At 54.5% G+C, this 21,847-nt stretch overlaps 11 protein-coding genes across 11 annotated transcripts; 4 read left to right on the plus strand and 7 right to left on the minus strand.

Moving 5' to 3' along the window:
• Positions 1–10: 10 nt before the first annotated feature.
• On the plus strand, positions 11–748 carry RRP40 (exosome non-catalytic core subunit rrp40; the record flags this gene model as incomplete). The annotated part of the gene is given in 2 exon segments (XM_064839467.1): positions 11–395; positions 414–748. The coding sequence occupies 2 exon segments, from the start codon at positions 11–13 to the stop codon at positions 746–748; spliced, it is 720 nt and encodes a 239-aa protein (XP_064692710.1).
• Positions 749–1,418: 670 nt separating this feature from the next.
• Positions 1,419–2,861, minus strand: LTS14_006775 (uncharacterized protein; the record flags this gene model as incomplete). The annotated part of the gene is made up of 1 exon (XM_064839468.1): positions 1,419–2,861. The coding sequence occupies one exon, from the start codon at positions 2,859–2,861 to the stop codon at positions 1,419–1,421; it is 1,443 nt and encodes a 480-aa protein (XP_064692711.1).
• Positions 2,862–3,339: 478 nt separating this feature from the next.
• LTS14_006776 (uncharacterized protein) lies at positions 3,340–5,405 on the minus strand (the record flags this gene model as incomplete). Its single annotated transcript, XM_064839469.1, has 6 exons — positions 3,340–4,425; positions 4,480–4,562; positions 4,614–4,664; positions 4,727–4,838; positions 4,894–4,961; positions 5,015–5,405. The coding sequence occupies 6 exons, from the start codon at positions 5,403–5,405 to the stop codon at positions 3,340–3,342; spliced, it is 1,791 nt and encodes a 596-aa protein (XP_064692712.1).
• A 481-nt stretch (positions 5,406–5,886) lies between these two features.
• LTS14_006777 (uncharacterized protein) lies at positions 5,887–6,481 on the minus strand (the record flags this gene model as incomplete). Its single annotated transcript, XM_064839470.1, has 3 exons — positions 5,887–5,931; positions 6,016–6,249; positions 6,308–6,481. The coding sequence occupies 3 exons, from the start codon at positions 6,479–6,481 to the stop codon at positions 5,887–5,889; spliced, it is 453 nt and encodes a 150-aa protein (XP_064692713.1).
• Positions 6,482–6,870: 389 nt separating this feature from the next.
• Positions 6,871–9,057, plus strand: ERF2 (Eukaryotic peptide chain release factor GTP-binding subunit; the record flags this gene model as incomplete). The annotated part of the gene is made up of 1 exon (XM_064839471.1): positions 6,871–9,057. One exon carries the CDS (start codon positions 6,871–6,873, stop codon positions 9,055–9,057), a length of 2,187 nt encoding a protein of 728 aa, XP_064692714.1.
• A 594-nt stretch (positions 9,058–9,651) lies between these two features.
• Positions 9,652–12,159, plus strand: LTS14_006779 (uncharacterized protein; the record flags this gene model as incomplete). The annotated part of the gene is made up of 1 exon (XM_064839472.1): positions 9,652–12,159. The coding sequence occupies one exon, from the start codon at positions 9,652–9,654 to the stop codon at positions 12,157–12,159; it is 2,508 nt and encodes an 835-aa protein (XP_064692715.1).
• A 501-nt stretch (positions 12,160–12,660) lies between these two features.
• Positions 12,661–14,286, minus strand: LTS14_006780 (uncharacterized protein; the record flags this gene model as incomplete). The annotated part of the gene is made up of 1 exon (XM_064839473.1): positions 12,661–14,286. One exon carries the CDS (start codon positions 14,284–14,286, stop codon positions 12,661–12,663), a length of 1,626 nt encoding a protein of 541 aa, XP_064692716.1.
• A 672-nt stretch (positions 14,287–14,958) lies between these two features.
• SLU7 (mRNA splicing protein) lies at positions 14,959–16,455 on the plus strand (the record flags this gene model as incomplete). The annotated part of the gene is given in 2 exon segments (XM_064839474.1): positions 14,959–16,073; positions 16,092–16,455. 2 exon segments carry the CDS (start codon positions 14,959–14,961, stop codon positions 16,453–16,455), a joined length of 1,479 nt encoding a protein of 492 aa, XP_064692717.1.
• Positions 16,456–17,249: 794 nt separating this feature from the next.
• On the minus strand, positions 17,250–19,031 carry LTS14_006782 (uncharacterized protein; the record flags this gene model as incomplete). The annotated part of the gene is made up of 3 exons (XM_064839475.1): positions 17,250–17,946; positions 17,999–18,787; positions 18,841–19,031. 3 exons carry the CDS (start codon positions 19,029–19,031, stop codon positions 17,250–17,252), a joined length of 1,677 nt encoding a protein of 558 aa, XP_064692718.1.
• Positions 19,032–19,597: 566 nt separating this feature from the next.
• LTS14_006783 (uncharacterized protein) lies at positions 19,598–20,152 on the minus strand (the record flags this gene model as incomplete). The annotated part of the gene is made up of 1 exon (XM_064839476.1): positions 19,598–20,152. One exon carries the CDS (start codon positions 20,150–20,152, stop codon positions 19,598–19,600), a length of 555 nt encoding a protein of 184 aa, XP_064692719.1.
• A 317-nt stretch (positions 20,153–20,469) lies between these two features.
• On the minus strand, positions 20,470–21,351 carry LTS14_006784 (uncharacterized protein; the record flags this gene model as incomplete). Its single annotated transcript, XM_064839477.1, has 1 exon — positions 20,470–21,351. The coding sequence occupies one exon, from the start codon at positions 21,349–21,351 to the stop codon at positions 20,470–20,472; it is 882 nt and encodes a 293-aa protein (XP_064692720.1).
• Positions 21,352–21,847: the final 496 nt, after the last annotated feature.

The raw sequence follows: 21,847 nt of genomic DNA on the forward strand, positions 1-21,847 counted from the left end.
ACCATATACCATGACCACGCCAGGGGTCCTCTTGCCCGGCGAGGTAGTCCCACAATCTGCCCTCCCAGCAACCAAAAAGGGCACCCTCACGCTAGGACCGGGATTGCATCACGTTCCTCCCTCGACAATCTCCGCCACCACAACTGGCTCCCTCCAGACGGACAACAAGAAAGGCGCAATCTGGTTAGAGACTTCTCACGGCCGATATCAACCTACTGTCGGCGATCATGTCATCGCACAGATCCACCACAGCTCCACCGAGAGCTACAGTTGTATCTTAACGCCACATACACCGTACGCCATACTCGGCCAACTCGCCTTCGAAGGAGCCAACAAGAAGACCCGACCACAACTGAAATCTGGAGATCTCGTCTACGCGCGCGTGAGCAAGACAAGTAAATGGGAGGACACAGAAATCGAATGCTTCAACTCTGCCACTGGAAAATCCGAGGGCATGGGTCCGCTGAAAGCTGGAATGACGTTCTCCGTCACTCCGTCCTTCGCGCGTCGCTTAATGATGGGGACCTCCAAAGATGGCCAGGCTAAAGGTGGCGTAGTAGTGCTGGAAGAAGCAGGCGAGAAAGTGCGATTCGAGGTGGCGGTTGGCAGGAACGGGAAGGTGTGGATAGATAGTAGTACCGCGAGGGAGACAATCGTGATTGGAGGGTTACTTGTGAGGGCTGATGAGGAGGGGTGGGGAGTTGAGATGCAGAGGAAGATGGTCAAGAAGGTTTTGAGAGATGTTTGAGCTTCGCGGATGCAATGGCGAAGGTATCTCATCGACCGTTTGGCTGGCTCGCACATCACCGCCCAAAAAGCTCGGCACGTTCGAAGCGTCGCGAAGGAATATATTCCACCTCGCAGCATCGAGAAACATGTATTGTCCTCGAAATCACGCTTCATGTGGAAAGTTGGACATACGCAGCCGACTTTACAGTGGCCAGCCCGAGCACAGGCGAATACAGCCGACTATGCTACCGGAAGGTCTGGCTGGTTAGTCTCGAGTCGCTCAGTCCTAGGAAAATGCACTGGGCAGCTCTTGTATCAACGGTACGGAATAGCCGACTTCAAATCCGAGTGCGCAAGCAGCGACTCGTTTCAGCGTGTGAAGGCTGTTGGTGTGACTTGTTTGGCGCACATTCCATTCGTCCTATCCTTTGGCCACAACTCCACTAGTCAGCGGTGAAGAGACGAGGTTGGCGAAGATGCGGTACAGCAGGCCTTGTGACGATCAAACAACTAGACTCCTTCCTGGAAGACTTCTACACCACATATCAGATGAGTTGATATGGAGGACGCCTCGTTGTAGCTTCTGCTACATAAAACAAAAGATCATATCAAACTCCCGGACTGCCGCAAAGCAGTTTCTGCCTCGACGCATATCACACGACCCTCCCACCGCCGATCATATCCATCGCTCACATTCTAACACTACCATTCTCCTTCATGCATCGCAGCCCCACCAGCTCACCCATACGATCTTTGACTGTTCTGGCCAGCTTGACCACCATATCTCCCCTGACCTCTCCACCCCTCGCACCATCACAGAGCTCAATGACCGCGCTGTTAACCCAGCCCGGAGTCTCGTGGACAGCGCACTCCAACATCCCATTCCTTCCCGCCAACACACAGCTCGCCTCCCGATGCAACTCGACCACCGCGCCCAAAGCAGTGCCTTCCTTCCCCTCAAACAAGACCGAAAGCATGACATCCTTATCCTGCTCGCCGGGCTGAACGGAAGGTGTGCATGCCAAAACCCAGTGACGAATATGCTTGAACCACCCCCCCACCTCCAACTGTCTAGCCCAGCGCAGGAGAAGAACAAGACTAGTCGAACCATTCTTCTGGACCGGGCGGGTAGTGAGGTCAATAGTGAAGATGTTCCTTGCGTAGAAGATCGGTAAGACATCCGCTCGGAGTTGCCGATTGACTATGGCTAGATCCGGTTGCTCCTGTCCAGTAGGCAATTCAGGGTCGACGAAGTGAGCGGAATCCACCACGACCATCTCATAGATCAGCTTGCGGACCTTCTCCGGGAGGTCGAGGAAGCGGAATGTTACTCTCGGATCTAGATCGACGGGTAGCAGCTCCAGCTTTCCAGGAGCCGGCAGAACTCGCGCAGCCACCAGCCTTTCCACTACACACTTCATCCCATCATCCTTGCTGATCGCTTTCAAAGCCGGGTGCACTTTATCCTTGGCGCCCTTGACCTGCTCAAGAAGATCTTGCATCGCCTCACTCTCCCACACCCTCTTCACCTCCGGATCCCGCAAAGCTTTCTCCCGAATCTGTTCCAACAACCTCGCAGAACGGACCGTCCGCCTCGACATCACCGCCCGATGCGCACCTTCTTTCTCGAATCGGAGCGTGCTGCTATCCTGACTCCTGAGCACCGCCATCATGCCCGGCGCCTTCACCTTCGGGACCTTCGTCTCCACAACCTTGCCATTCATCCTTTCCACGACCTTGCCGCCTTTCTTCGTCTTCCCCTCCTCGACCTTCCCAGCACTCTTCGTCTGCGGACCCTTCGCCTTCGCCGCAAGCGACGCCATCTGGATCTTCCTCTGCGTAGTCAAAGCCTTATGCGGCTTCGGCGCCATCTTCTTCTTGAGAACACCAGCATTGCGGGCTCTGGCCAAGATGTCTGCTTCGCCTTCGCCTGGCGGTGGTAGCGAACGTGGTTTCGGCTTGGCTGGTGGATTGGGTGCCTCGCGAGGGATGTTTTTGGGAGCTCTGTCTCGTTTCATTGCCGCGGCTTGGATCTTCTCTTGGGTTGTTATTGGGCCGCCGCGGCGGAGGGGAGTTTTGTACGGTTTTGCGTCCGTCGTGCCTGCTGTCAGGAGGGGTGTTTTGGGTGCCATGGCGGGACACTGGCTTTCTGGATAGAGGATGTGAAAAATGTGATAGCCAATGCTTGATGGTGGTATAGTGAAGTGAGCTTTTGTCTAGGACTCTTCGACCTGAGTTGGCTTTGTGGCGAGCTCGACCAGGAAGAGCATGAAAATGACGAGAATGAGGGAGGAGGCAAGGAGGATTGGATCTCTAGCAATGGAGAGGCCGAGTGTGGTGCACGGTAGGACTATGTTGGGGTTAGCTTGCATCGAGCAGGTGTTGCTATGATGAATGATGTTCAAGCTGTTGATCATGGAGGATGAACATGTTGAAGAATGAAGATGATCTTATACTTAGCTGCTACAGCCTCTAATCAGCTTGAGATGAATCATGGTGGTGATTGACGTGTCAAAACCTTTGCAGTGATCCATCATGAAGCTCAAAAGCGGCTTGTCGAAATGCAGTAGGTGAGCATCACATGCCAGCTTTATGAGCTCGCCAGCCCGATTACTGCCCAGTCGTCCCCGCGATAGCGTCCAAGACCGCCTCAAAGACCTTACACCTATAGTCAGCCTCCTTCTGATCAATGACAGTGACACCAGCACCCAAAGCATCGCCTCGATTTCCCCAAAGCCCAAGGTCGAAAGTGCCATTGAGCGTCTTCCCGTCCGCACCAACAAGCACACCACCAGCTACAGCACCACTAGCTCCTGTCAGAACCTGACCAGCAGCCCCGGTACCGACAGCATTCCAACCCGGGCCACCAGCAGGATTCTTCGCAAACCTAGCCCAGGCGCCACGCATAGCATTACTCAACACATATTCCTGGGTCGTCGTGTTCGCCGCATTGTAGGTGCTAAACACGATCGGGATCTCACTAGAGTGATAGACGCCCAAACCAGGATACGCCTGCGTATTAGCAAAACTAGCATTGAAAAGATATCGCCAGGTCGAGATGCCAAGAGCGGCTGTGTCATTCGCCCACTTCGCTTGCGGGCACTGGAAGATATAGTCTGTGAAGATCGCACTGGTCTGATCGTAGACGCTCGATATACCAGCTGAGCCAATGGGGTAGATAGCTTCGACTGCGGAAATCAGGGCCTGGTTCGGGCCGAACAGGGTTTGGAGGAAGGCCGTGGTGTTTGTTTGGCCGACTGTGAAGGCTCTGCGAGATGTCAGTACCGTAGATCGAGGGCGAGCATCTAGTGGTTCATCGTACCGTCCTTCCTGTGTATTCGTACCGCCCATGACAGGAATACGAGCAATGTTGCCGCTCAACCTCTGCTTCGCCGGATCGGCAACCAGCGTAACATTGTCCGGTGTAGGTGGGAACAGAAGGCTCTGCGTGTCAATGATGGTCTGGATGTCCGTAGCAGAAGCCGCCTTGACACAAGTCAAATTGCTGTTGTACTTGCCAGGACACCCCAGAGCAGCACTGAGTGCATCCCAGGCTGGAACAGAGCTGGTGAATGGTGCGGAGCGGTAGCTGTACTGTCCAGACTCGAGGATGGCGCCACGGAAGGGCGGTACCGAGCCTTTCGGGAAGGAAGTGAGGAGGGCGTCGATAGAGAATGCGCCGGCTGACTCGCCGAACTGTGGTGAGGTTAGTCATGGTCTGGGATATTGAGAAAACGGGAACGTTCTTACGATGGTGACCTTATTCGGTGACCCGCCAAATGCAGCTATGTTGTGCTGAACCCAATCAAGTGCGAAACGCTGGTCAAGAAAGCCTGGCTCCGTGGTTAGAGATGTCATTGCGTTCGACCCTGCCAGCAGCGTACCTAGATTATGACCAGTGGTAGCAAGCTCGGGAGACGAAGGAAAGCCGAAGACTGGACCACACAGCATCAGCGTTCCGCCTATCACGATCTCACGGGGACAGATATCCACCAACCGTTCGTGCGATAGTTGGCCGTGACGACGATAACGTCCTCGTAACTGGCAAACCAGGTGCCATCGTAGGCTGGCTGACCTGCGTTGCCGAACTCGAGAGCGCCACCATAGATCTGGAGCTCATGTCAGCAGTCTCAACTTGCTAGACACGATGAAGGACTGCCATACCCAGAACATAACAGCGCGGCCATCTGCTGGAGCTGGGGATGATGGGGCGTAGACATTAAGGTACAGGCCTGGCATTCGCATCAGTACGACACACGAACATACTGGAGACCATCAAACGTACAATCCTCACTCTCCTTCGGCGCGGGATTATTGAAGACAGCCTCAGTGAACTGCTGCGACGCCAGCGGATAGACAAACTGTTGAATACATGCCGGACTCCATGCCGTAGCCTTGATAGGCGATTTGAGAGTCCTCGGGCTCTGAGGAGGAGCGAAGCGTGTCGGCGGTGACTTAGCAAAAGGTACACCGAGGAACTTGTTGACAGTGGCTGTGGCGGCGGGTAGCGATGTCGTGGTGCCGATTACAACTCCAGCGTCGATGGTAGCAGTAGGTCCACCGCCAGGATAGCCGCAGGTTGGCTTGAGTGCTGCTTGCGACGCAGATGGCCAGCCGGCGTGGACGGTGGTGATACCGCCCAGAGCTAGGAGGGTGGTGAGAGCCGCGAAGGTCATGATCGGTTGGCGTAGAATGTTAGGTGAAAGTGTATGTAAGTGTCAAGGATGGAGGAGGAGAGGTGTTTATGCAATCCCATCCATACCTCGGTAGACCAAAAGTACCAAAGACCTACAAGTAGTGGATCTGCAGCGTAGATCAGTTTTGCGGGTCCTGTGCCGCTTCGTGTGACTTGATTGGCTGAATTCAGACCAAATGCGGAGTTACACTTTGCAATCACTCTTTCTGGATGTATACAGACAAAGTCCATGTCAGTAGATGAAAGTGGGGAATGGGACAATCATGCGCAGCTATCTCTTGTCCTGGTCAGTCGACATCCGCATTTCGCTCACTGGATCCCAGCACGGATGGCCATTTTCCGAGAAAGGAAGTGCCCAGAAAGATGGAGATTGGCGCAATCAGGCTGCTCTATTTGGCTGGGCTAGTATTCACAAGTACACGCTGGATGGTGTTCCAGCAGATAGATCGCATCGTTCGCGTCTAGTAACCCTCCTTGCCCCATTTGTTGTACTTCTCGTGTAGCTCCTGGTGACTGTCAGTATAGCTTCGAAGCACAAGCACACGGTATGCGGATATATGTCTCAGAGCGGCGTGTTTGTCATATCATACCTTCGGCAGGTTCACATTAGGAATGATGACCTCGTTCAAAGCACTAGGCGCATCCTTCCTTGGCTTTCGCACGTCGCCGTGTGGGTGATACTGATACTTGGCGTTTGTGCCGGTGTGCCAGGGCTCGCTGTTGTCGGCCTGGGCGATCTTGTTTTCGGAGGAGGAGGAGGTGGGATTGCGGGAGAAGTGCCAGCCAGCGAGGCCGAACGCGCCGGACATGATGGCGAGGAGGATCTGCGAGGCAGATGATGAGTAGGCAGTCACGTGGTTACAATATGTGTATGGAACATACGTAGAGCTCGGGATCCCTCTTCGCGCCCTCCCTCAAGTCCACCTTCTTCTCTGCCGCGTTGTCACCAGTCAAGTCTGCAGACTGGCCCGGCTTGTTCTCGGCGTAGCTACGTCGGGCGACGGTAATGGGTGCTCGCGGAGCACGGAGCAGTGCTCTCCTGGCGATGAGGGACATGCTAGGTATGTGTAAGTGGAGTGGATGGTATGTGGTCGCTATCGAGCTTTTGGTAGAGCTCCCAATGCTGTTGCCGTTGCTGCTCGTTTGACGTCGGCACACTTCCGGAGATGCTAGGCTGCTTTGGGCAGAGGATCGACTTTCGCTGACATCTCCCTGCTTGCGACAGACTACATACAGGATGACTTGACACTACAATAAAGGTCACGAGTATAGACTCGTCAGTATCAGGTCCTCGAGCGCTGTCACTCATCGACACACCGACAACACTTCCACGTAATGCCTCGCCACATACACAGTCAGCAATAGCGCGAGCCGACGATGAACGACTGCTCCGCGTTTGCGCCATGTCAACGGTCGATGAAAGGAGTAAGCCCGCGCCCACAGCCATGGCAGGCGCGACCGACGAGAACGTGACATCTGTACGGCCACTCAGCGACATGACGTCCTTCCCGAATCCGACCTTCCTCGACACCGATCCATATCCCACCGCCCTCGGTGCAGACGGCCGACCCACCTCCTCGGCGACGAGCACGACATCCGAATTTGGAGTCGACGACTATGCATCTGCACGAGAGCGGCAGAGTAATATCGCTTCGACGACAGGGCCGGTGGGTGAGCCTGGATTGCCACCCTCGCGACCAGCGAGCATGAGCACCAATATGGATGGGTCGCAGAAAGGATCGGCGCGCATGCAGCCCCCGAGTAGTAGAAGAGGTTTGGCAGCATTTGCAGCGCGGAGTGGAGGAAGCCTGCGAAACAGTGGTGATGCTGCGCCGCCCGACAGTAGGCCAGGCTCGCCGATGAGTAAGACACATGTGCCGTCCCTAGCAGCCCAAGGCTTCAACAAGCCCATGAGCAGTCAGCAACTTCAGGCGCAGCGAGGCGGACCGCGGCTTCCCAGTGCGTTAGCTCAGCAGGTTCGGAATCGCAGGAGTGAAGACAGCATGCATAGGCACCGGTATAGTAATGCCTCTGTAAACACAATGCGGGACGGCCTTCCAGCTACCACGGATGGGGATGCGCCACCCTTGCCTACAAGTAGAGGCACTATGTTCACCAACGACGGCACACAGCCTGAAACCCAACCAGCAATGAGCGTTGTCAGCAACAACAGCACAGTACCACTACGAGCTCGGCAGAATCCGAATGATCTGATGGTCAAGACCAATGCGCAACGGAGTAGCAACAACTCTCTACAGCAGGCACCTCAAAAGTCGCCAAGGTCCTTACGAGCTTCTCTAGGCTTGGGATCTGCGCGCGAAAGTGCGACCAACCACGAGAGACGCCCATCTCCGGCCCACGAGGTGCTGCACTCTGATCCTTCTTCTCCAAACGAGACAGATGAGAAAAGGTTGCCAAACAGTGTGCATCCATCTGCACCTCAAGGACAGGGCAGAAACTACGAGTACTTTGCTGGAAACATGCTCTTCTTCTTAGCCGGACGATGTCTAAACACTCGAGCTAAGCCGTTGAATGTCGCCACATTCGTCCTCACCGCACTACCAGCAGCATTGTTCTTTGGCTGCTCCGCACCCTGGCTCTGGCATAATGTCTCACCCGCCATCCCGATATTCTTCGCATACTTCTTCTACATCACAATCTCATCCTTCCTCCACGCCGCATTCTCAGATCCCGGCATATTACCACGGAACCTCCATCCACACCCACCCAACCCCGAAGAGGATAGAGACCCTTTGACGGTGGGCCCACCAACAACAGAATGGGTCATGGTCAAAACCTTCCCATCGAAACGAACACCTGGCGCGCAAGCCTCTCCCGACGAAGCGCAGCAGGGTTCTACCACAGCCATGGAAGTACCCACCAAGTATTGCAAGAGCTGTGCCGTCTGGCGCCCACCCCGCGCCCACCACTGCCGAATCTGCGATGCCTGCGTCGAAACTCAGGATCACCACTGCGTCTGGCTGAACAATTGCGTCGGTCGACGAAATTACCGCTACTTCTTCTCCTACGTCTCCTTCGCCTCCATCCTGACCCTCATGCTATTAGCCTTCAGCATCACACACATATCCTCCTACGCCAAACATAACAATCTCAGCTTCGGCCAAAGCCTATCCGGTCGATCACAGGAACGAGTAGCCTTCGCCATGCTCCTCTACAGCATCCTCGCCCTCCCCTACCCAGGCAGTCTCTTCGCCTATCACTGCTTCCTCATGGCGCGCGGCGAAACAACGCGAGAATACCTCAACTCGCACAAATTCCTCCCCAAAGACCGACACCGACCATTCACGCAGAGCTCCTGGTTGCGAAACTGGGCGGCTGTGCTATTGCGGCCGAGACCACCGACGTATATGCAGTTCAAGCGGCGGTATCAGCAAGGTGATATTAGGTTTGGGTATACGGAGCCCAAGAAGGCGAGGATGAGGGATTTGAAGAAGAGGTATTCGGTGGGCAAGGGGATGAATGGGAAGGCAGCTGTGGAAGGAGGGGAGAAGCATGAGATGCAGAATTTGCCCAAGTCGCCTCCGAAGCCGCAAGCGAGGGGTGCCGGTGGTAGTGGTGATGTGCCGGCAGCAGGTGGTGGAGGAGTGGGTGTGAACAGTACGCCGTGGTGATGATACCCTTCGATTCTTGTTTATGTATTGTCTTATTAGCGCTTGCTGTATAGTTACATTGGCATCGGTTTGGATGAAAGCAGGAACGGGAAGTGTGTCTCGAGCTCAGGGATCTAGGCTACGACGATGTGTATTGTTGTGGATCATAATGTACAGTACATTGGTGTATTTCTCTTAGTCAGACTCGAGCTTGATCACTGCAGTACGACTGTGTGTTTGCTCGTTGCCCGGCCATGTCACAGGAATGCTAAGCTAAACGCGTGGTGGCTGCTGATTGGGTGTGGATGTGGATGTGGATGTTGTCGACTTTCGTTAACGAGATCACCTTCCTTCCCCAAACAAACCTCACACCCTACTCTTTACACTTTCGCGAGGTCTCACCTTTTCGCTGGCCGGGGGAGTTGTCTTACACGATTGATCAATACATAACAACATCATTCTGGGCGAATACGGTCTTTCCCGTACTCAATATCAAGAAGGACATACGCGCTCCCCACTTCGCGTCCCCGGAGCGCGTACTTTTGGCGTGCCTTACCACTTTGCACATCATCCAATACTCTTGACACCAAACTCATGGCGGAACAAGCAACAGCAATGACGCGTACCAACTCCTCCGAATCCTCCTCACTCTCCAACATCGACGTCCAAGCCGCCGCCGGAGCCCTACTAGAGGAGAGCTCGATCGCCTCCCCAGATCGCGTGTCGAGGTCCACACCACCGACTAGTCTAGGCGAGAGCGCTAGTGTCGGCTCCGCGCAGAAATCAGGAGGCGACGACGATGGCATTAGTGGGAGACGCTCGAGACGCGTCAGGGGCGGTGGTGTTTCGACGTATAATCTTAAGCAGTTGTCTGATGCTCAATTACCGGCTACTACTGCTGCTAGTAGTCGGAATGTCTCTGGTCTGACTGGACGGACGCTGGTCAATGCCGAGGATGATGAGCAGACTGGCACGCCGTTTGGGAGGAAAGTGGGGAAGGCATTGGATATGGACTGGGAGATCCCGGCTGGTGCGACTCGGGAGAACACTGGTTGGGTGTTGGAGAGGAAGCCGAGTGTCAGGGATAGGGTGAAGAAGGCTGCTGGGAAGGTGGGCTCGGTGCTGGGGAAGCGTGGTCGTGATATCATGGAAGCTGGGAAGCGGAAACTGAGCAAGAAAACAAAGGTCCAAGCCCACGAGGTTGAGGAGGATGAGGAAGACGATGAGGACAACATGCCGAGGTGGAAGAAGGAGCTGGATACTGGACCTCGAGGACTGCTGGACGAACTGGACCTGGATGCTGAAGTCGACCTACCTCCTCCTGCAAAAAAAGCACGGCTGGCTACCAAGGCTGTACTGAGAGAGATGGCACAGCCTCCTGCTGCACCTCCACCAGCTGCCAAAGCTTCAGCTCCTAGCAAGAAGATGAAGCGGTGGCAGAAGGAGGGTCTCTACGTGGGTCAGAGTGCCGATTTCGACGGAGCTCAAATTGGCGGTCGTCAGAAGCTGCAGAAGAAAAGACCTGTGTCGTCTGCATCAAATGAGGCGGGCGACGATGTCCCATCCAACTCCACGCCACCATTCATGACACTACCCATGTTCGCCTACCTTGATAAGACGAGGGACTTCACCATCCCCTACGACGTCTTTGCGCCATCGTGGAAGAAAGGCGACGAGAAACCGAAGGACTGGCACCAGGTCAATAAGAACCGTCTTATCGGCGAAGCGAAAGATTTATGGGAGAGGTCTGAGCGCCTTCCAGCTTCGATGTGTGTTTGTTCGCCACCTGGACCGGGCGAATTGGGCTGCGACGATGTCTGTCTGAATCGCGTCATGCAGTACGAGTGCAACGACGATAACTGCAATCTCTCTTCCGAAACCTGTGGCAATCGTGCTTTTGCGGAACTCTCCACGCGAACGAAGAAAGGAGGACCATTCGACGTTGGCGTTGAAGTGCTCAAGACGGCTAATCGTGGGTTTGGGGTGAGATCGTGTCGGACCTGGGCCGCTGGCCAGATCATAATGGAATACACCGGCGAGATCGTCTCCGAAGGCGAATGTCAACGTCGCATGCGTGAGGACTACAAGGACAAACAATGCTACTACCTCATGGAACTGGAACGCGGCCTCATCATCGACGGCACGAAAGGCTCCATGGCACGCTTCATTAACCACTCCTGCGAGCCGAACTGCGAAGTCCGCATGGTCAAAGTGAACGGCACGCCACGTATGGGTGTCTTCGCGGGACCCGAAGGAATAACGACTGGTCAGGAATTGACCTACGACTACAACTTCGACAATTTCGGGGAAACGCAACAGAAATGCTACTGTGGCGCCCCGTCCTGCCGTGGATCCCTGAGTAAACGACTAAACGCCACAGAGCAGAAGAAGCAACTCAAAGCGGAGAACGAACGGAAGAGGAAAGCGGAGATCGAGGCACAGAGACATGCAGGAGACGAGGAGCGGAAGAAGAAAGTCAAGACTTCGCGTGGCTCGAATTGGCGTGGGTGGGTTGCGATCGATGATCCGGAGACGAAGGAGCGATTGAAGGCCGAGAAGAAGGAGAGGGAGGAGACGGAGAAGGGGTCGAGTCGGGCGAGGAGGTTGGCTGCTAGGAGGGGATCTCTGCCTGGCGTTGAACGAGCGCCGCTACTGAGGAAGAAGGACTCCTCGAGGAGGAAGACAGTGCATGAGGCAGTTTTGCCACCCGAAGACCAGGAGGCGGTAACGGTAGACGAGCAAGCGAACGAAGGAGCTCAGATCACCATCTCGCCGCGCAAGGATCAACCACACAACCCCTCTACCGCCTCGAAATTCACCGAAGACCTCCCGCGCTCGGACTCCGTAAACAGTACCTCGACCATAACCCGCAAGACCAAAATCACCATCACGGAGACGGAAAAAGCCGTTCACCGTTCGCAAACCCGGGAAAGCGAGACACTGGCATCGAGCTCAGCGTCAGAGGCGGCGAATAGAAAGAAACAGCCGATCAAAGACGCGGTCAAGAGTGTTGGGCAAGCTGTTAAGGATAGTTTGCTCGGCGCTACTGGCAGTGGTAAGTCGGAGAGGAGTAGTGGGGGGAGGATGAAGCAGAGTACGTTGATGTTTGCTAAGCTGGGGTGAGAGATGGACTGGGATAATAGGGGTAGATGGGCGGAATGACGGATGTATCGTCGAGACTAATTTCGCAGCGTACGGGAGCATAATTCCAGCTATCATTATCGAAAGCATTCTCCCGCGAGGGAGGAAGCGAGGAGGCAAGCCTCTCTGGCATTCTAGCATCCTAGCATAGCGTATTGGCAATGAGATCGAATTCTTTCCCAAAACCCTGCCATAATCACATGAATTCAGATATTTTCCGCCCCTTTGAGCATGACATAACACTCCACGCACAACAAGCCAGCAATACGAGGTAGGATCTATGGGCGTAGCGATCTCTGTGTCTGACAACTAGGAACCAGACTTGACACTCGAGAGGACAAAATACGTGTACTACACACCCCCAATTTGTAGACACGTCAGGGTACTCAAGTAAGAGTTCGTAGCCCGCTCGATACCCTTTGATTTTCGGAGGAGATCAAGCAGCAGTGATTCCGACCACTCACACAAGGCCCACCCCCACGCTCACCCCATCCTCTCAAACCTCTGCCTAGCAACCTCCCTCGTCATCTCCAGAAACCCTTCCCTCCCATCCCCCTTCGTCAACCTCTGCGCCTCCAGCACCGCATCCCCCTTCTTACTCCCCTCATGTCCAAGCCCAATACCAGCCGCATACAAGCTCTGTTCAATCGGCGCCGCGATCCCCTCGCCACCAGATCCGAGTCCGGATCCAGGAGCCCAGCCGGCTTTTTGCAGCATACCTAGGCCTTTGCCGTAGGTGGGCTTGGTGGTTGACTCGGTGTCTGAGGTTGAGGGGGAGGAGGTGCGGGTTGGGTTGGATTTGGTTTTGAGGGAGAACTTGGGCATACTGCCTTTGCCTCCGCTTCCACCTTCTGCTTCACGACGTTCGGCGGCGCGATCGCGGTATGCCGAGACGGTCTGCTCGGTGGTGGTCATGACGGCGGGTGCTGACTCAGGTGGGGGTAGAAGAAGTTTGATGGTCGAAGCTGGGCTAACATTGGCTTTGTTCAGACGCTCGTAGCCACGAGTCGTAGCTTGATCGCTTTTCAGATTGTCCGCATGCTTTGGACTCTCCTTGAGGTGACGCTGTAGACCTTCGAGTGTTTGGAACTGGCCAGCGCAGAGATAGCAGCATTTCAGCTTCGTAGTATCTATCGAGAAGGTCTGCTGTTGGTCGATCCTTGGTGCAGAGATAGCATTGACCCCAGACGCAGGAATCTTGCTGCCTTTCTCGCCCTGCTCCTTCTCCTTCGCAACCTGCAATTTCTGACCTTCTTCTCTGAGCTCGGCAGCTTTGTTCTGCCAGTGCTGTAGAAACGCAGGAGCAACTGCACCTGGTGCTTTGCGCTTCTTGCTTTTCTCTCTTCCATCGAGCGTGGTACCTTGTACTGTCACATCGCCAGCCCCAACATTCTTGGCAGGACTACTTTCGCGCGTGGCTGAGACAGCTTCGCTACTGGCTTCGGGTGTGGGCGCCTGAGGTGGACTGGGCTCTCGATACGGCGCGACGGCGTTGACCATCAGCTCAGTCACGTAATACCGCTCAACATAGTACTTATGTCGGGTGCCTGTATTGGGAAGCTCGATGGTATACATTTCCGACTCGTCGCGACCTTCGAGATAAGTATCTGCCTGAGGGAAGATTGCGAGGTGTGGAAAGCAGACCTCGATGACTTTCGACCCGATAGTACACTTCTCACCAAGCTCTTCGGCTTTCGCAAGAGCAGCAGTGGCATCGGAGACGTGATGGTACTCTGCGAATCCGTACTGCATACTCTTCTCGCTCTGGCGATCACGGACAATGAGCACACGGCGTAATGAGCCTGCGGATGCACCGATGGGTGGATCGTCCTTGTTTGTGGTACTAGCGTCAACACTGAGCTTGTCGAGACCTTTCGCAAATAGCGATTCGGTAATCGACTCCTTCAGGTTGCGGACTAGGAGCATACGCACCGGCTTGCCATCGGCAGAAACGTCATGCTCTCCACGATATGGGATGGCTACCGGCTCCTGCTCGGAGTACATATCCTGGTCCTGGTAGGGGTCATGGTCGAGATGCTGGCGCTTGGCCGATGGGTGATAGTCATCCTGTAGGGTGCTTAGGGCATCTGAGGTATCGAAGGCGTACATATGAAGATTACCTACCTGCGAAGCCCAGTCACGTGGACGTCTAGCTTGATCATACTGTCCAGCATATGGCGAACTAGGCCTGTAGTGATCGTGGCTCTCATACTGATCTCTACGATCGTGATCACGTCCGCGATTCCTGTCGCTGACTGGGCGGTCTTGAGAAGCGAAAGTTAGCGATCCGCCTACAGAAAATACCAGGAGCAGGAGCGCGGGTCAGGCGTCACTGAGATACCATAACGTCTGTATGAGTCGTCACTCCTGCGGTTGTCGGAGGGAGGACCTCGTGATGTACGGTAGTAGTCGGACATGGTGGCGTGCGTCAGGGCTATGCCTGGTGGATCCTGCCTTTCCCGGTCCGCTGATAGCGTCGGACACTAGTCTGTGACTGTACAGTCACGATATCGGCGGCAATGGTCGGTAGCAGCCACATGAACAGGCAGATCGGTATGGCGATGATTTGTTGAAACATCATCAAGAAGAAAGCGCGACTTGGAATGTGGCCGTAAGTGGTCTCGGAGCGAGTGATCAGCCGCTCCGAATCTAATCTGATCTTGTGTAGCGAGTCATGAGCCTCGCTTGACCTGCCCCGCTTGAACTTGGCGACTTGCGAAGCATATGGACATTAAAGCTCGACAACCTCTCCGTCCTCACACACACTTCACCCTCACCACCATGTCTCGCCCAGGCGGCAGCAAGAACGCCACCGGTGCCAACAAGATCAAGCCCGCCGAAGCTGGCAAAAGCAACGAGCGCAACGAATACATCCCTTCCTTCATCGCCAAGAAACCCTTCTACATCGCCGACGACCTCCAAACCGACAGCGACTACCTCGAGCATCAGCGTTTACAATCAGAGAAGAACAGCGATCCCCTCGCCACATCAAAATGGTACGACCGTGGCTCCACGACGGGTGTGAAAGCCACCAAATACCGCAAAGGCGCTTGCGAGAATTGCGGCAGCATGAATCACAAGGAGAAGGATTGTCTACAGCGGAAACGGAAGAAGGGGGCGAAGTGGACAGGCAGAGATATAGCGGCGGACGAGAAGGTGGAGGAGGTGAGGTTGGGGTGGGATGCGAAGCGAGATCGGTGGAATGGGTATGAAGCGAAAGAGTATCAGGAGGTTGTGAAGGATTATGAGGCGGTGGAGGAGATGAGGAAACTCATCCACAAGGCTGAGGATGGCGAGGATGACGAGGGCGATGAGGAAGGAGCAAAGTACGAGGCTGAGACGGATATGGGACGCAAGCAGGCCACATCAACAAGAAACCTGCGATTAAGGGAAGACACTGCAAAGTATCTGCTTAATCTGGACCTCGACAGCGCCAAGTACGATCCGAAGACACGATCAATGCAAGACACAGCAACCAGCACAAACGAACTCATTGCTGAAGATGGTTTCCAGAAGGCTTCAGGCGACGCCACGGAATTCGAGAATGCGCAACGATATGCCTGGGAGACGCAGGAGAGAGGTGATGCCGATCGAATACATCTCCAAGCCAACCCTACGGAAGCCCAACTTACTCGAAAACGGAAAGCAGAGGAGGATTTGCAGAAACAGGACGAGAGGAAGAAGATGCTGATGGATAAATATGGTGGGCAGGAAGTTGTGCAGAAGAAGCCCGTCGGAGCAGAGGTGGTGGGGAGTGAGAAGTATGTCGAGTACGATGAGCGTGGACGAATCAAGGGGGAGCCGGAGAAGAGTGAGAAGAGTATGTATGCCGAGGATGTCCTCGTCAACAACCATACCAGCGTATTTGGATCATGGTGGAGAGATTTCAAGTGGGGGTATGCGTGTTGTCACAGCACAGTCAAGAATTCCTTCTGTACTGGTGATGAAGGAAGGCAAGCTGCTGAGCAGGCAGAGGCGTTCAGTAAAGGTCTGGCATTACCTAGTGCGGAGGATGTCGGGAATGCTGAGGAGGTACCTGACGAGGAGCAAAGGAACGATGGCGGGGAGGCTGAGCGGAGTACGGAGAAGCACGTAAGCCACATTCCAAACGCGCCTGATCGACCGGAGAAACAGAGTATGGATGAGAGTCGAAGACGACTAATGGAATTGAGCTCGGGTGTGGATGAAAAGGAGATGGAACGGTATCAACGGGAACGAACGAGTAATAATGATCCCATGGCTGCATTACTCGGGAAGGACGAGTTGGTTGGCGGTTGAAAGATGCCAAATTCACATTTGTGCACTGGGATCTGCTAGGCTTCATGGCAACTCACAAGATGATACCACCTGCGCATCCTTCGCTCAATCTCTACCATAGATCTTGACCCTTCGCCCACCTTCTCACGACATCCATCTGACCAAACGCCAGAACGCCGAGGCGATCGGGTGCATCTGGAGCAGGAAAGCTAGGATAACCTCAGATCCAAGGTACTGTTCGTAGCTGCAACCACCGACTCCTCCTCACGAATGCGCCTATGTCGCCCCAGATCAATTCGGTTTGCAGCCTACGCTAGGACTCTTACTCCTTACATTCTGCCAGGGTGTACATTGACGGGGACAATCGTACAGACGGCCGTACATTGACGGGGACGGCCGTACATTGACGGGGACGGCCGTACATTGACGGGGACGGCCGTACATTGACGGGGACGACCGTACATTGATGGGGACGACCGTACATTGACGGGGACAGCCGTACGGACGGCCGTATGTTGACGGTCCGTACATTGACGGTGACGGCCGTACATTGATGGTAGGGACGGACGGCCGTATTTTGACGGTGCCATACGTAAAAAGGACGGCCGTGCATTGACGGTGACGGCCGTACATTGACGGTCCTATCCATGAATGGATGGTGGTTAGCGTACGGCGACCAAAGGAGTCGCTCGTTAGACGCCGGCTGAGTTGTGCTGGAACGAGATGCTCCGTTCGCGTGGCTTCAAGGTCGTGCTCCTTGAGACAAGAAAGGGATATCATCATTCTGGTATGGAAACGCTGCAAATCAAAATCTACTACTCCAGCTCAGCAGCTTCCTGCCTCGAGCCAAGCCCCTGCGTCTTCGCATCAGACCCCATCTCATGCGCTCTCGGCTCACTGCCCATCTCATGTGCCGCAACTCCACCATCGGCTTCACATCGTACCATTCCCACGCCCATCTCATGCGGTTCCGATAGTGCCACTTTGCGGTCTACCAATGCATAGTCCTCTCCGCTAGCTTGGCTGGGAGCGGTGTTATACCGACTGTTGTTCCTCCTACGCAAGTACAACCAGACCAGAGCGGCAACCACTGCAAACACAGCGACGATGCCGACAATGATGCCAGCAATGGAACCTGCCGACAGACCCTCTTTATGCAAGCTTGATTTTCTACCACCTCCTCCGGATGAACCACTTGAAGAACCATCCGAGTCCTTACAAGCACTTCTACTCGCAACCAGATCCGAAGCTGTTGTGGGGTTTGCCTGCCATATCGTGAAGGTCCCAGCATCGTAGTCCACGACGACGTACATGAGCGAGAAAAACTGCATTCCGAAGTAGAAGGGCTGCGGAGAATTTAGTTTGGGGTTGATCAAGACCTCGCTATAAGATGAATTTGTCGTGATGGCGCCGGTATCTTGGTCGATGACGACCTGTGGCCCGACGAGCAGATCGTTTGGGATCTCTATCGTCGGACCGCCGACCAGAGATACGTTCAAAGATCCTGTGAAGCTGGGCGCGGTATCAGTAACTTCCTGCAGGAGAGAGATCACAGTTCACATACGTATCACCAGAATCATACAAGATGGAATTGTAGTCCACCCCACCCGAGCTGCCAGACCTCGTAAGGCCCGTATACTGCTGCCAGCGATCATAATAAGGATCATTGTTGATACTGATCATAGTCGGCAAGTCCGGCCGATAGCAGCCCTGCAAGGTCGCGGTCTTCGTAAGACTATTCTTCGTGCCATTGTTCAGGACCACAGACAAATCCGAGACATTGAGATATATGCCACTGGGACAATTGGCCGTCCAGGCACCAAGCGGGAAGGTGTAGTTTGGTCCAGTCGTTTTGGCTGCATCATAACCACCAAGCACTAACTGTCCATCCATCTGCAAATTGGACGACCAACCCGTCTGGCCCCACCAAAACCCATAGGACCGTGAGCCGATATGACCGTAATTCTTGAGCCTAGTAAGAAATGTCGAGTTGCGACCTAGACCTAGGAGATTCTGCGCGGAAGCTCGTGACCACTCGAGACCGGGCATACCGATGGGATAGCTCGGAAGGCTTATCGTCTGGTTTATGACCAGAGTATCTTGGAGCCAGGCCGAGTACCACATTGACGATGCCAGTCTTCGCAACGTATCGCTATCGTCGGCGCCGGCAGCGTCAACATCGTCGAAGACTTTGTGCGTGGATGATGATTGAGGCTGGGTGTATAGACCGCCACGGAGAGTAGTACAGGCTTCCAGGTGGGCGGTATAGTCGCAGCCTGTGTTGTTGGTGAAGTCTGTCCCATTGTAGGTGTTGAGTTGCGTAGTATTGTAGGCCCATGTGTCGTTCCACCAGCTGTGAAGTGTTAACGACAGGATAGGACGGATGTCAGATGGTTCCGTGCCTACCCTTGTATACTGAAGCTCAAGTATTGCGGCGGACTGCCTATACCAAGAGCTACTCCTCGCCGCACCAGACCATTACCCAGACTGACATTCGTTACGGGCAAGACCATCGGCGTGGGTGGCGAGCACGCGCATTCCCCTCCGAGCATAAAGAGCCATATTGCCAGAGCGGTCTCCAGTGTCCTAGCGCGCATGGCGAAAGTATGAATGTAGATAGGGAGAGAGCATTCCCTACTCCCGCAGACGCCCTGTTGACATAGCTGGTGGACAAGGCATTACTGCGGCTGAATGCCAACACCGCTACACTCGCACAAAGTACGATCTGTAGCCTCCGCCTTGGGACCTGCAGCTAAACGCCAAGCTCATGCGGCTATTCGGAGTTGGTATATGAGGTGGACCATTGAGGGCCAAATGCAACGTTCTTGATTCGTTGACATTTGGCACGGAAATGTGGCTTTGCGCTTGGGCGGCTGCGCCCAATACCTCGATATTCCTTCTTGCATATATGCGTGTCTAAGTCATTGTTTGTGTAGCCTCCATCGTGCTAGGTTACACGTCGTAACGTAGAAATGAGTGGACGGTATAGACAATATCGTCGAATGCTTCGTCGGAAGGATGCCGAAGGCCTGGGTAACAGAGATAGCGTACAGGCTAAACATCCTATAACGCTCTTACTGGAAGCATGCGAATCTGAATGTAGCTTAATCTCGCCATAACCACTGCATAGAAGCTCGTCGCATGTTTCCCTCGACACACAACTTTAGCACCTCCTCCCTCCCTCCCTCAAAAACTTCTCAATAGCAGGCTCCCAGCTCTCATGCATATGCAAGTACTGATACCAAGTCCCTCTCCCAGTCTTACTAACCATACGAAGCCGATAGGTAAGCTCCAGCGTCATGTCTCGTTCGCAATCGACCACAGCACAGCCTTGCAAATACTCCGGGGACGCTCTCGTACTCCGAGACAGTGTATTCCGTGCATCACCAGGACGCCAGAAGTTGTAGCGCACGACATGCTGAGGCGCGAAGACGGGGTATTGGCTGAGAGGAAAGCATGACTCCAGGAGCTCGCGATTGGGTACGTGAATCCGAGCGCCACGGTCGACGTGCTCCTCCCAGATGAGGATGTGAAGGTATGGTGGTGAACGTTTTGGGTCGAAGGGGTTGACAGCGCGCTCGAGAGGTGTGATGGCGGTCACGAGATCCAGACAACCGACGATGCTGGCAGCGTAGAATAGCTTTTTGTGACACTCCCTGCTCAAGTCCCTGGAGCGCGTGGCGAGGGTTGGATCCTGCTTGACGTGATAATGCTGCATTGTAGAGCCATCGGAATGCGAAGGATAGCGGAGGTCTATGTTCGCTTCGTATTCGGGGAAGCATGGCGGGCAGAGTCAGTCTGTGGTTGGTGGTCGATGTGTTCTGCATGGTCGTAAAGGTGAGTTATGTGCGCATGACGCGAGTGGAAGAGGACATGGTTGCCTGTCCAGTCGCCGGAGTCAAGAGCGCCTGCGTGCTGTGAGGAAGGCACGGCCAGATAGTGGAAAGCGCCACGCAGCACCTGCGAACCAAGGCACCTCGTTGCAACGCGCATGAGCTCCGCTCGTGGTCCAAATAGCTTGCAAAAATCCATCCCTCATATCAAGATCCTCTCCGGCTCCCCCTTTCTCCTCTTCGGCGCAATCTCATCCATCATCCCATGACTCTCCTCCTCCTCGACCTCCAAATCGAACCCTGTATCCTCCCTCTTCAACCGATCATGCTCCGGCGCTCGATTCGTAGCATACACATCGGCAATACACAATTCAAAAGGCCCGGGCACCCGATCCGTCAATCCAATCCCCACGCTCCTGACCTTCTGCCTCAACATCTCCTTCTGCGGCTCGACCACAACCCCATAATTCGTGCGCACGAAGGCGGAAAAGGGGATGGTGACCGTCTCCCACTGTCCCGGCGTATAAGAAGGGAGTAAATGCTGATGGATATCCGTGGGGACAATACTCTCCGTCTGGATATTGATAAAGTACCTCCTCCCATCACTCTTGATCCGCAGGGCCAGATAAGCATAAGGATCAATATCCCACAGCAACTTGCCAAACATCCACCACCCCCGATCCCTTGTCCTCCACGCCGCGAAACCACTCCTCTGAATATCCGGCCGATTGACAGGTAAATCCGTACTAATCATCCCCGTAAAAACCGCATGACTCGGCTCCTCACCACCCCTCTCCCCACCCCCAATCCTCCCCAACCCCCCCTCATTATCCACATGCGGCGCGCCAGGGACATGGGTCAAAGTAGCTCTACTATACCCCCCGAAATTCGTCTGGTCAGACATGATTTTACATCGTTCGGGCGTCTGCGACTCGTCGAATTTGATCAGGGGAAACGGCTTCTGTGGTTCGTGGAGACCCTCCATGCGGACGGCGATGCCGGCTTGACGACGGAGCTCTTCGATGCTGCGGCGGAGGAAACCTGGGCGGCCGCCCGCTAGGCGGGCGAGTGTGGGGGTGAACATGTCGGACCCCTCTCGGTACAGAGAGATAAGGTAAAGCGATGCAGATGTCGGCGCAGGGTTGTGGAGAAAGCGATGAATGATAGGGACCATCAAGAGTTCATCATCACATGTGCTGACGTCGTGCATGGCTGGAGCTTCACCACGAATGCGGAGGCGGAGAGAAACTCCCGAAAACACCTCGACAACATGAAAGCCTATCACAATTGGTGGCAGCAAGGAGTATTGTATGAACGATCTCGCTGATGCTGATGCTGATGCTGTACACGTCCTACACCCAGCTATCGCCAAAGCGACCACAACCACAAACTACAACCCTATCCTACAAACAAACTCCATCACCAAAACCACACTGCATACTCCTACACTTCCCATGCAAGATGCAAGATGCAAGAAAAGACAGCCAGGGGTATCAACGACACAATCCCCGGCAGAAACCACCCAACTCCTCGCTCAACATATGCGATGCCCCAAGCAGACCACAAACGCTATGCACAAC

This window comes from Recurvomyces mirabilis, assembly GCF_035927965.1.
Source record: "Recurvomyces mirabilis strain CCFEE 5264 chromosome Unknown scaffold_18, whole genome shotgun sequence".
Classification (NCBI taxonomy): domain Eukaryota; kingdom Fungi; phylum Ascomycota; class Dothideomycetes; order Mycosphaerellales; family Teratosphaeriaceae; genus Recurvomyces; species Recurvomyces mirabilis.